Here is a 13,802-nt window from a genome sequence, read left to right on the forward strand (position 1 = left end):
TAATCTGCAAACAGGATATCGAATAATAATTAAAAAAAAAAAATCTCGGTTGAGAAAAAAAAAAAAAAAAAAAATTAAAGAGGCCAAGTTGCCCATCAAAAGAGGCAAAGTTGTCCATCCATTGGCCCCATAGTTGGCCTATTTTTGCTCGGCTATGTGGTATTGTTTAAAACCCAAGTCATTTCAGTCCAAAGTTAGCTCTCATTTTAGCCCAAAGTTGGCTATCTTTTTGTTAAGCCTTTGTGGTATTGTTTAAAACTCAGGCTCGGCCTTTATGGTATTGTTTAAAACCCAGGCCACTTCAGCCCACAGTTGGCTCCCACTTCAGCCTATAGTTGGCTCATACTTTAGCTTATAGTTGGCTCTCATTTTAGCCCAAAGTTGGATCCCTTTTTTGGCCCATAAATGGTCCTCTTTTGTATTGTTTTGCTATCTTAAAAAATAAAAAAAATAAAAAAAATTTAAATTTAAAATTTAAATAAATAAATAAATAAAAAACTCAAGGTTTAAGGATCTTTCATCTTGAATTTGAAGGAGGATGTTAGAGTATATTTGAATGACCCTAAAGTTAGGGATTTGGTTATGATTGATGAAGATTAGATTAGCCTAATTTAGGGATTTGATTATGATTTGATCACCCGAAATTTAGGGATTTGATTAAGATTACATTTATGTGTAAATTCTATAAATAGAGCATTCTGTATTGTAAACAATTTATTGAATAAAAGCATAATGTAGCCCTTAAGGCTTTATCTGTGGAGCTAGGTCATAGACCTAACCACGTATCCGCTATTATTTTATTTTTCCAGTTGATTATGAATTTTTTCATTTCAATAGTACTGTACCGGCCTAGTTAGTTTGCTTTTCCATGTCTTGTTACTAATTGTATTGTTGCTATTATTCCAGAATCATACAAGCTTCATATAAATTGTGGAGGAGAAGCAGTAACCATTAATGGAACTACTTCATATGACGCTGATACAGATCTAGGTGGACCTTCAAAATTCTACTGGCCAAGTTCCCAAAACTGGGCATTTAGCAGCACTGGTCACTTCATGGATGATTTTCACTCAATTGACAAACTTATATTCACAAATTCATCCAGACTCTCTATGACCAACCCTGAACTGTTCATGAATGCACGCCTTTCTCCACTCTCTCTTACTTATTATTCTTTTTGTTTGGGAAATGGAAATTACAAAGTAAACCTCCATTTTGCGGAGATAGTGTTTACTGATGATAAAACATATAGCAGCTTGGGAAGGCGTATATTTAATATTTACATTCAGGTATTTATTACAATATACTTCCACTTTCATCAGGCAATTTTCAGTTACACAAATAGTTGCTAGCATGAAACGATTGACATAAATGGATTATAATTTTGTAGGAAGAGCTGGTATGGAAGGATTTCAACATTGTAAAAGAAGCTGGTGGAGTTGGTAAGGAAATTATAAAAAAGTTTACTGTTGCCGTGACTAATAATACCTTGGAGATTCGTTTCTCCTGGGCTGGGAAGGGGACAACTGATATCCCGGTCAAAGGAGTCTATGGTCCTCTTATTTCAGCTATTTCTGTGGATCCTGGTAGGTTTTATATATTATGAGCTTGTGTAAACTTCCAATGGTTTGATAGTGAACCATTTTCAAGCTTGCTTATATCTTATCATTTAAATATTTCTATTTCTATAATGCTAATTATCTTTCATTAATTTTCTTATGGGGAAAATACATTTACCTTTCCCCCACAAGTATACACGCTTTTTTTATTTTTTATTTTTATTTTTATTTTTTTTATTTTGCCTCCAATGTTTAAAAATTGATGATGTCTACTTACTAAGTTTCTAAAAGTGTCAATGTGACCTATCCATTAGTCAAATCCGTCTATTCTTATGAAAATAAATCCATGTGCGTCTCATGTGAATTTTTAGGTATAAATGTCCTCAAAATGCCATGCGTGTTTTTCTGGCCACTAGCAACCACGTGTAATGGATCTTGTGAATCTCAAAGAACATGGTGTTGAAGTTATGAACTTCTCCTTCAACACCGGCTTCGACACCTGGTCACTCACTTGAAGACCCTCATGGCTCACTGCTACACCTTACTTCATGTCTTTCTCTATTAGTTTTTGGGCTCAGCGTCACCTACGTCCCAAAATACCCATCAGGTCACTGGGCTCTTCCTCTAGGATCTTAACCTCGTCAGTACGACTCAGCTGCTGAGTCAACTCGCCCATCTTAGACACCTCAACCTCAACCCCAACCAAAACCTCCTCTTTTCTTCTTTGCCTCTCAACCTGTTATCGTGGCCACACCTCAAGCACTTCTAATGTTATCAAGGTTCTGTTACAACCCTAGATCTATTAGTTAGCCTATGCCTATTTCTCTTTTATTGACTATGAGTATTTTATTTCCTTGTAAGTGTCGTATCTTTTATTTCCTTAGTAAGAGTCCTAGTCCTAGTTGGAGTTGTAAGAGGTTTCTTGGTAAAAAACCTCACGTCTCCTAGCACAAGTCAGAATAGGTTTACTAGTTCCAACCTAAGTCTAAGTCGGTTGTAACTCTATATAAGCAGTTTTTTTCAATAAAGTTGGCAGAGAATATTTTAGCAAATCAGCACTCTATATTGTGAGGTCTGGGGGTCTCTCTAACGATCCCTATTTATCAGCAATCATAGGTAGGAAACTCTGGACTCGTCTTGTTTTCCTACATACCTAAGGTGCAGTTACGAGGTCCCTTACTCAGGCTCATAACAACTTGGTATCAGAGACTACAATGTCTTTTGCATCATCTTCACTTGCTGAGGAACAGCTGGAACGTTTGGAGACTATTGTGGCAAACATGAGCTCTAAATTTGATCAATTGTTGGAGGATCGATGCACAAACACAGAGACTGGGTCTTATAATCGTAATGAAGGCCCACGGATAATTCAAACAAGTTCTGGTATCAAGGGATCGACAGTCCCTAAGGTGGCGAAGTTGGATTTTCCACGATATTGTGGTGGGGAGGATCCGACTAGTTGGATTTGTCGGGTCGAGCAATTCTTCGAATTTCATGGAACGAGCGAAGACGAAAGGCTACCCCTAGCAGCCTACCATCTGGACGGTGATGCCCAGCTATGGTATCAGATTTTTCATGAGGGAGAACCAAAGGAGATAACGTGGGACACCTTGAAAAAGGGTCTCAACGCCAGTATAGACCAACCCTCTTTGAGGATTTTTTTTGGTGACCTATCTAAATTGAAACAGGTTGGGACTGTGCAAGATGATCAAGTTCAATTTGAGCGACTCCTAAGTCAAGTGGGTAGACTGTCACTTGAGCATCAATTGGGGTGTTTTATCAGTGGGCTTAAAGACAACATATGGACAGAGGTGCAAGCATCACGACCCGCGAGTCTCACCGCAGCTGTAGGACTGGCATGACTGTACGAGGCCAAGCAGCAAGATCAACGCCGGGGAACATCTTCGGACAACCGAAAGACCCACAACCAGCCGCCTATGCCATCACCGGCGCTAACCCGGGGGAGAAATCCTCAAATCAAAAAACTCAGGCCAGAAGAAATGAAAGAAAGAAGAGATAAGGGATTGTGTTTTAATTGTGATGAAAAATTCATACCGGGCCACCGTTGTGCTAAGTTGTTTTGGCTTAAGTTGCACGAGGAGGCGGAAAGTACTGTGGAAAATTCTAGGGAATACTCTGAGGAAGAAGATGAGCCGCCAGCCATCTCTTTGCACGCCATCACTGGAGCTCACAAGCCTTGTACGATCCGGGTCAAAGGGAACATGAATCACTACAAATTTGTTCTTCTCGTTGATAGTGGAAGCACCCATAATTTCATCAGCTCGTCCACAGCCCAAAGAGCAGGAATGACGCCGTCCAAATGGGGAAGGCTGGAGGTACTCGTGGCTAATGGCGAAAGGCTGGTTAGTGGGGGATTCTACCGTGGCGTCACCATCTGGCTGGGGAACGTCTCTTTTGTAGTGGACTTCTACATACTAGATTTTGAAGGTGTTGAGGCCGTGTTAGAAGTTGTATGGCTGAGGACTTTGGGCCCCATCTTGTGGGATTTTTTAAGATTGTGGATGAGCTTTGTGTGGCAAGGAGTGAGGGTAGTGTTGCAGGGGATGTCAGCACCGTTGGACAGAGTAGTGAAGGGGGGCAGCTTTCTTAAACTCTTACGTGGCTGCTGCAGGGGGGGCATACTTTAGATTAAGGTAGTTCAACTAGGAGAGAAGGGGGCCCAAATTGAAGAGGTAGAGCCTGCTATTCAGAATTTACTTGACCAATATTCCAGCTTATTCCAAGAGCCCAAGGGCCTACCATCGGCAAGAGATCATGACCACAAAATCCCAATTTTGACGAGCCAAGGTCCCCTTAGTGTACGGCCTTATCGGTACCCTTTTTATCAAAAAAATGAAATTGAGCGGCAAGTTGCCACTTTGATAAATTCTGGAGTAGTAAGGGCGAGCACAAGTCCCTACTCTTTGCTAGTCTTATTGGTGAAGAAGCATGACGGATCTTGGAGGTTATGCGTGGACTATCGAGCATTAAATCAAATTACGGTAAAAGATAAATTCCCTATCCTCGTGATTGATGAGCTTCTAGATGAGTTGCATGGGGCCAAGGTCTTATCAAAGTTAGATCTCCGTTTAGGCTATCATCAAATCAGGGTTCACCCTCTAGATAATGAAAAGACAGCTTTCCGAACCCACCACGGCCATTATGAATTTTTAGTTATGCCATTCGGATTATCAAATGCTCCATCTACATTCTAGGCCTTAATGAATGTCATCTTTCAGAAGGTAATTCGGAAATTTGTTTTGGTTTTCTTTGATGATATTTTAATTTATAGTAAAACTTGGGAAGAACACTTGCATCATATGGGTCAAGTTTTTGAAATTCTATCGACCCATCAGTTGTTTGTAAGATGAGATAAATTTCAGTTTGGCAAATCTGTAGTGTGTTATCTGGGGCATATAATTTCACCGGATGGGGTGGCTATGGATTCCCGAAAGATCGACTCAATCATGGAGTGGCCCAAACCCACTACTCTTAAGGCGTTAAGAGGATTTTTTGGCCTCACGGGGTATTATCGCAAATTCGTCAAGGAGTATGGTGCAATTGCTAAGCCATTAACAGAGCTGCTTAAAAAAAATGCCTTTGGGTGGTTGGTATAAGCAGAGGACTCCTTTAATCAGCTGAAAAGGGCTATGATGCAAGCTCCCGTACTGGCTTTGTCTGATTTTTCTAAACCCTTCACAGTGGAGTGTGATGCTTAAGGATTAGGCATTGGGGCCGTGCTCCTGCAAGACAATTGCCCTATAGCTTTTTTTAGCAAAGCTATCAAGGGAAATCAATTTGGTTTATCTACCTATGAAAAAGAGATGTTGGCATTGGTCTCAGCAGTCCAAAGGTGGAGACCCTATTTGTTGGGTTCAAAATTTATTGTTCGTACAGATCAGAAAAGTTTAACATTTTTACTGGATCAAAACCATATCAACTACAGCCCAGCAACAGTGGTTAGTAAAATTATTGGGATATGATTATGAGATTGGATATAAACGGGGAAAGGAAAATTCTGTGGCCTATGCTTTATCCCGGATAGAAGGTCCAAAGACATTGATGGCCATCTCTCATCCTGTACCTCAGTGGCTCGAGCCGATTCAAGAGGAGGTTCGTTCGGATCCCGAATTACAGGCGTTGGTGGTGAGAATCCAAGAGGGGGAGGCCGTGGGTCCATGGCAATTCAAGGAAGGCTTAATTTTCTTCAAGGAACGAATATATTTGTAAAAAAATTCTTCCTTCATTAATCCCATTATTACGAAAATACATGGGAGTACACATGAAGGTTTTTTTAAGACAATGAGAAGGCTAAGGGCAGTGTTTTATTGGTCCAATATGAAGGAGCGGGTCAAGGCCTTTATTAGACACTGCGAGGTGTGTCAACGACACAAGATGGAGACCACCATGCCTTCAGGTCTCTTACAGCCTTTATCTATTCCTACTAAGATTTGGGCTGAGGTCTCAATGGACTTCATCGACGGGTTACCTAAGTCACATGGGAAATCTACTATTCTAGTGGTTGTTGATAGGTTCACAAGGTATGGTCATTTCATTCCTATAAGCCATCCTTATACGGCTCCCTAGGTGGCCAGGGTTTATTTTGACAACATCTTCAAGCTACATGGTATGCTAGAATCCATAGTGTGTGACCGGGATCCAACATTCACAAGCCATTTTTGGACAGAGTTGTTCTCACTCCGTGGAACTAAATTCAATTTTAGTTCAGCTTATCAACCCCAAACTGATGGCCAAACTGAAGTTCTCAATCGTACGGTGGAGGTGTATTTATAATGTTTGACGAGTTCGAAGCCTAAATAATGGGTTACATGGCTTCCATGGGTTAAGTTTGTTATAACACTAGTACCCACTTAGCTCATAGCATCACTTCCTTTGAGTTAGTATATGGCCGACCTCCACCCACTCTATTGTCGTATGTAAAGGGGACTGCACAAGTAGAAGCCGTGGAGAAGACTCTAGTGGAACGTGATGTGCTCCCTAGCGAAGCAAGGGATAGGTTGCTGAAGTCTCAACATCGAATGTCCCAAGTCTATAACAAGCATCACCAAGAGAAGCAATTCGAAGTATGTGATTGGGTTTATTTGAAGCTACAACCTTATAGACAGTCCTCTGTAGAGTCTCGAAGCAATGCCAAGCTCTCAGCTAAATATTATGGCCGGTTCAAAATTTTTTTAAAAAAATTGGGCAAGTTGCTTACTTGCTTGATTTACCCAAGGAGTCCAAATTGCATCCTGTATTCCACATTTCAGTCCTTAAAAAACAAGTTGGCGTCGCAGATCCTGCTATGATTGAATTGCCTGATGTTCCTAATTCACAAGTTTAGCCTCAAGCCATTTTGGAACGGAGGGTGCGTAAGGGGATACCCGAAATTTTGGTACACTGGGCAGGCTACTCTCCTGTAGATGCTTCATGGGAAAAGAAGGCTGATTTCATTTCTCATTTTCCAGATTTTGTCCTTGAGGACAAGGACGTTCATAAGGGGGATGGAATGTTACAACCCTAGATCTATTAGTTAGCCTCTGCCTATTTCTCTTTTATTGACTATGAGTATTTTATTTCCTTGTAAGTGTCGTATCTTTATTTCCTTAGTAAGAGTCCTAGTCCTAGTTGGAGTTGTAAGAGGTTTCTTGGTAAAGCGCCTCACATCTCCTAGCACAAGTCAGAATAGGTTTACTAGTTTCAACCTAAGTCTAAGTCGGTTGTAACTCTATATAAGCAGTTTTTTTCAATAAAGTTGGCAGAGAATATTTTAGCAAATGAGCATTCTGTGTTGTGAGGTCTAGGGGTCTCTCTAACAATCCCTATTTATCAGCAATCATAGGTAGGAAATGCCGGACTCGTCTTGTTTTCCTACATACCCAAGGTCCAGTTACGAGGTCCCTTACTCAGGCTCATAACAGGTTCATGTCCAACAGTGTTTGAGACACACATAGAGTTGAACCCACAAATATGTTGTTGTTATTGTTGTTGTTGCAAATTCTAGAAGTTTTATAACAATAGGGTGTGTGAGATTGATGAATAGTGCTTGAGAGTGTTGAAAAGTACAAATTGATCTTTTGAGCATTAAGATTTCATGGTAAAATTCTGTTATGCGAGATTTCACTTGAGGTATATAGGATTTCACTTGAGATACAAATCCCATGCCTGGCCGCTGTTTTGGTTTTCTAGAACAGGGTCGAACAGAGAGCTATATGACATTTCACTTTCATGTCTGTAACTCCTCAATGAAATCAATTAACTGATAATTGAGTCCAAGGTTCGACTCCTAGCCTTCTCCCTTGTGGGACAAGACTTAGGGATCTCATTCTCTTCGAAGAGAGACTACAGCGCAAGACTTTTAGTAGGGGATTGAGATAGAAATAATTTAAAACCACAACCTCAATTAGTAGAGTGAACTAAAATCATCATAACATAGATAAATCTCCAAATGTATCGGTTAGAGACCAGTCATCAGAATATAATACAGATCACTGACAACTGTTCCGAATAAATTAAGGCCTTAAAAATTATCCGGATCAAGTCCTTCATATTGACCAAACGCCTACATGGGTCCATCTTCAGCTAAGCTAGCTAAACAACGCAATTATACATAATGGAGGGGAAATAATACAAGGGTAAGTCCGACGATTTAATTAGTAAAAATGCACATGACGTACATGTCAATAAATGATGAACTCAGCTCTTAAATCACATGTACCATTATGGGGTGACAGTTTATCTAGAGTGCAATATAACTATAGTACATGCTATAATTATGAGAATCAAGTCATAGTTCAAAATGTATGGTCTACTTGAAATATTACCCCTTCTTAGCAGGGTTAGTGCTATCCCGAGAGACCTGTAATACAATGTCGGCACCCTGACGATTGTACGCTATTGTTCATAACACTAGCAGCCCGACTGAGTCCTACTTCAAATGACCCATGCTACTAATGATGTACGTCCTGTAATAAGCCACAAATCAAATATTGTTGCGTCAGTCACGAAATAACCATTAGATCCAAGGCTCATATAACACACACATACATTTGACCATAGAGTTAACATGTATAGTAAGCCTATGACCATTATCCCGCACGTACCGGTATACTATGTCATACGATGCAATTAGTCTAATCTGTATTTTACATACATGCGCTTACAAATCTCACAATGTCCATTATCTTGCTTAAGCAGCGCACGTTTTTCACAAAATAGGGTTCATATAAGATCAAAATGTATTTCATGAGGTTTGTAAAGATACATGTTTGGTACACATAAAATAGCCGTGCAATGCGAGAAAAATAACAAGTATTCATGTGAGTTTATACTCGCCCGGGTCGCAAAGTTCCTCCACACAAATTCATCCAAATGTTCCACACCCTCAAAATCTTTGAAAAGACCTAACATCAATCCTAAATCTGAGCTAAAACAAGTCCTAGACCTAAAAATGTCCAAAACAGAGTTTCTACCTGGCCAGCGAACTTTTTACCAAACATAGCGAATGTTCAGGCTCAAAGCCGAACGTTTGGCTAGAAAGGTGTGAACGTTCTCATCTGGGTAAAAAATCCATTGCAAACCAAACAACCTTCTAATCACTTCTAAGGAAGTTCTAAGGCTACAACAAGGTTCTTAACATATTTAGAAGCCCAAGATAACATCTCCATGCAAAATAAGATACATCCAACAAGAATAAAACGCTAATCTATACTTAAACCAAGACTAAAACCTAAAACAAAAACATAAGCTTAAAACTAGCAACCAAGCTATGGAAAATACTTAACGAGCATAACACTAGGTAAAGAACAACTTAAATTAAGAAGGTTACCTCTATAAAACAAGGATCTCTAAGAAACCTTCCTCCTTCCTCTAATAACTCACAAATCACTCAAGCAGAGTTTCGCTAGGGCATATAAGGCATAATGAGGTTTAGAAGGGCGTGGGAGGGGGTATTTATAGGGTTGAAAAAGCTGAGGGCGTTGTTGTGACAATCCTGCAGGTTAGCGAACATTCGGTACATATGGGCAAACGTTCGGGTATTGTTTACACAATAGTTCTAGAGTTGCAAGTGTATGTTCGATCATTACCCAGTGGTTCAAAATTTGGTCAATGAACATTCGTTTGATCCCCATGCGAACGCTCGGTGTACTTTTGCTGAGTGAACGTTCGGTGGTCCCCCCTGCGAACGTTTGGCGACAAACCAAATTCTCAAAAATCTTCCTTCCAACGAACCCTAATGAATCGAGAGATCTTGCTAACCCACCAACTAAGCTGACCACAACCCAGTAATTACCCAAGGCACTACAATGTCGCTCTAGCCATTCGTCATGCTAGTTTTGGTTTCTTTCCCAAGTACACTTGAATGGGTTGTGCCCATGTGTGGGTTTCTTTGTATGGAAATGACCTGAGGCTTAGTAGATTCAAGAGGAAAAAGAGTACTTAGTAGCCTTTGGGTAAAGAGAGAAGGACCTCCATGAAATGAGGCTGCTCAAGTTGACCACTTCGAGAGTGGTAGTAAAGGACGGGAACTTTTTGCTCAACGTCCCAAGAAGGCTTACCTTGGCGCTGGAAACCGGTGGGTCTCACTGCAGGCTGACGAAGTTACTGCTCAATGTGACCATCAGGAGGAGCTTGGGGTCCATGCAAGTTGTGATTTTGCCAGAGAACACGACTGGATATTTGATAAAGGTCGCCCTAGAGATCCACGCGAGGGAGAAGAGGAGGTCATTGCTTCTGGAGATTGAACCGCACCATTTCGAGCTCCACTACTCGGAAATCAGCTTGGCGAGTGAGTTTCCTTTCTTCTTTCTTCTTTCTTCTTTCTTTTTTTTTTTTTTAAGGAAAAATGGGGGCATTTTGGAGACATTTTCCCCTAAAAAGTCACATGCGATGCAATGCACGTGAGTCATTTTTCGTAAGAGAAAACAGAAATTGTTGACGGATGGGCAACATTACAAAAGTCAGAAACTTTAAGAGATACATTGTCAATTTGTAAACATTAGAGGCAAAATTAGAAAAAGCAGTGCAACTTCATAGGGTAAAATGTATTTTTTCATTTCCTTAAATGTATTTGATTTGAACCTTTTAATTTCTTTATGGTATCATAGACCAATGTATTTGTTTTTTTTGTCCACATTTTAAGATTTTGTATTTATTGTATATATTTTCAGTTTGATATGTATTATATACTTCAAGAAATTATATTCAAAAATCACATTGATGAATAAGAGAATGAAATCATTTTCTTGTTTATTTTCATTGAAGTATTCCTAACTGCAGTTTGGACATCTCAATTTCATGCATTACTGGGTTGGATGATAATTTCTCGTATCAATTATCTTGACAACAATGTTGACATGGTAACTCTTATGTTTTTTTTTTTTTGCTTTAAACAGACTTTACACCACCATCAGAAAATAGAACTGGTATATCTCTAGGTGCAAAGGTCGGGATTAGCGTTGCTGTTGCTTTTGTTATATTTTTGGTTTTAGGTATCCTCTCGTGGAAATGTTGTCTAGCACAGAAAAATAAGACGGAACAAGGTATTTGCAAGGCAATTAAATTTGTTATTACATAGATAAATAGTTATTTCTGATAAGTTCTTTGGATTCTTTTTTCTGTTTGTTTTTTTCCCCATTGAGCACTTTGCATGTCTATGTATGTTCGAAAACACAACACGTGCATATATATGCATACTATTTGGATGATGTAGCAGGATGAAATGAATTCCTTTTATATATATATATATAACAAACAATTTACCTTTTAAAAATGATATGGCGATGGAAATGATAGACTATCTCCAACCCCTAATTATTTCAAGTGGAAACAACTTAGTCATCATCGACTTAGCAATGGATGGGCCTATAAGCTAACATGCAAGTTTCTGGTCAGTCAAAAATCCTTGTGTGGCAAATAGGGGGACTCATTCTAAGAAAGTCGTTTGTCAAAAACTTCTTATGCAGAGAGTGATTGCATGTGGTTTCCCTAGAACTTGTTATTTTATTAGGAATTGTCTTCTCTAGGCGTGTGTGGGTTTGTTTACATTATGCTTTAAAATAGTTCAAACTACGAGGAATGTCAAAAATTTTACAATTTTCTTAGGCATGCTTCCATATCTGACTTGGCATCTTCCTCAGATTTAAAGGATTTGCACTTGCAAACTGGTAGATTCACCTTAAGGCAAATCAATGCTGCAACAAACAACTTTGATGCTTCAAATAAAATTGGGGAAGGTGGTTTTGGTTCTGTTTATAAGGTATTTGCAGAATAAATATTTTCTTTTTAGTGAACGTTTCTTATTGTAGTTCTTTCTTTTTGAAGGGTTCCTTATTAATAGATGACAAAAGTTTTGTTTTCCAAATGCAGGGCCTTCTGTTAGATGGCACCATAATTGCAGTCAAACAGCTTTCTTCCAAATCAAAGCAAGGAAATCGTGAGTTTGTGAATGAGATAGGCACAATTTCTGCATTGCAACACCCTCATCTTGTTAAGCTCTATGGATGCTGTATTGAAGGAAATCAATTATTGCTAGTATACGAGTACATGGAAAATAATAGTCTCGCTCGTGCTTTGTTTGGTAAAATTTTACCTTCATGCACTTAATTGTTTTTGTTGAGTATTTCTAGTCATTTGTGTGCATGGTCATTTACTATATTCAATTGATTTGATTGACTGTAGGGCCAGAAGACTATGAGTTGAAATTGGATTGGCCAACAAGACAAAGGATTTGTATTGGTATAGCAAGAGGTTTGGCCTATCTCCATGAAGAATCGAGATTGAAGATTGTTCATAGAGACATCAAGGCTACGAATGTCTTGCTTGATAAAAATCTCAACTCTAAGATATCTGACTTCGGTTTAGCCAAGCTTGATGAAGAGGATAATACCCACATAAGCACCCGAGTTGCTGGAACTTAGTGAGTTGTTGTGTTTTAATTTCATGCTTTGTTGTGTAATCAAATTAGTGTTTCGTATTATCTTTTTTCTTGCTTTCATGTGATATCAGTAGATTCAAAGAAATAGATCGAGAAGAAAAACAAAATTGAAAGTAGAAGAATTGTTAGTAAAGTTCAACTGTACCAACAAATTTTAGCTTGAGAAATTTCATTGTTTGAATTATTTTACAATCGAATTTGATTACTTCATGGTAATGATTTTAGTTTACCCATGCCATTAAGAACAAAAAAAAAGGCAATTAGAAATTATTGCCCTTAATATTAGCAATTTTACAAATTCATGATGCTGAAAATGTTATCCATTGTTTCGTGATTCGGCAGCGGATATATGGCTCCTGAATATGCAATGTGGGGTCATTTAACCGATAAAGCAGATGTTTATAGTTTTGGAGTTGTTGCCTTGGAAATTGTCAGTGGGAGGAGTAACACTAGCAACCTGGCGAAGGCGGGATTTTTCCATCTTCTTGATTGGGTAATTTGAATCTCTTTCTCTCTTGCATTTATTTCTTTCACACTCTTGTTTTAATTTTATACCTTGCTCCTATCTCCATGTTTGCAGACACTGGCTTTAAAAGAGAAAGAGAGTTTATTGGAACTGGTCGATCCAAGGCTGGGCTCTAGCTACAAGAAAGAAGAGGTAATGGTGATGATAAATGTGGGTCTGCGATGCACTAATGATTCTGCAGCAGTTAGGCCTACCATGTCTTCAGTGGTGAGCATTCTTGAGGGCAAAGCTGTTGTTCCAGGATTGGTTTCAGATCCAAGTGTCTCACATAAGAAAATGAACGAGGAAATGTGGGAGCATTTTCAACAAAGTAAAGAACATCATATAAGTGAGAGCGAGATAGAGAGTGTTTCTTCTACATTGACATAGGCATCGTTATTTGCGTGTGATTTTGTCTTTTACAGTGTTTTAATTCAAATCTATTTTGGTGATGACAATTAGCATGGATCAAATTTGTTTTGAAATATTCGTTTTTACAGGGGTAGAAAAGAAAAAAGTCTAGCTATATAAACCTCTATATACATGGCCACCTCTAAATTTTGTTCGTTCGGTCATTCTCTCATATTTCCAACGAGCCAAAAAAGCTAACAATTAACCAAGGCTATCTCTTCCATTAGTCGTACAATCAAGCCCTTCAATTAAAAATGTTTAAGGCACTAATTATGATAAAAGATTAGTCAATATCTCTAATTAATGCCCCAATTATGATTACAAAATTATTATCAATTGAAAGATGGAAAGAATTCGTCGACCCAAGATATTGAGACTTGAGGAAAAATGA

General features: G+C 38.9%; 1 protein-coding gene across 1 annotated transcript in view; it reads left to right on the plus strand.

The window, feature by feature from the left end:
- LOC132183972 (probable leucine-rich repeat receptor-like serine/threonine-protein kinase At3g14840) overlaps positions 1-13,565 on the plus strand; it is a 27,226-nt gene extending 13,661 nt beyond the window's left edge. Inside the window, exons 15-21 of the mRNA XM_059597482.1 lie at positions 1,391-1,586; positions 10,955-11,101; positions 11,699-11,817; positions 11,928-12,138; positions 12,240-12,477; positions 12,838-12,988; positions 13,076-13,565. Coding sequence (XP_059453465.1) covers positions 1,391-1,586; positions 10,955-11,101; positions 11,699-11,817; positions 11,928-12,138; positions 12,240-12,477; positions 12,838-12,988; positions 13,076-13,390 — 1,377 coding nt within the window. The 3' untranslated portion in view covers positions 13,391-13,565. The remainder of the gene's footprint in view (positions 1-1,390; positions 1,587-10,954; positions 11,102-11,698; positions 11,818-11,927; positions 12,139-12,239; positions 12,478-12,837; positions 12,989-13,075) is intronic.
- The last annotated feature ends 237 nt before the right edge of the window (positions 13,566-13,802 follow it).

Source organism: Corylus avellana, chromosome ca1 (assembly GCF_901000735.1).
Source record: "Corylus avellana chromosome ca1, CavTom2PMs-1.0".
NCBI classification, from domain to species: Eukaryota; Viridiplantae; Streptophyta; class Magnoliopsida; order Fagales; family Betulaceae; genus Corylus; species Corylus avellana.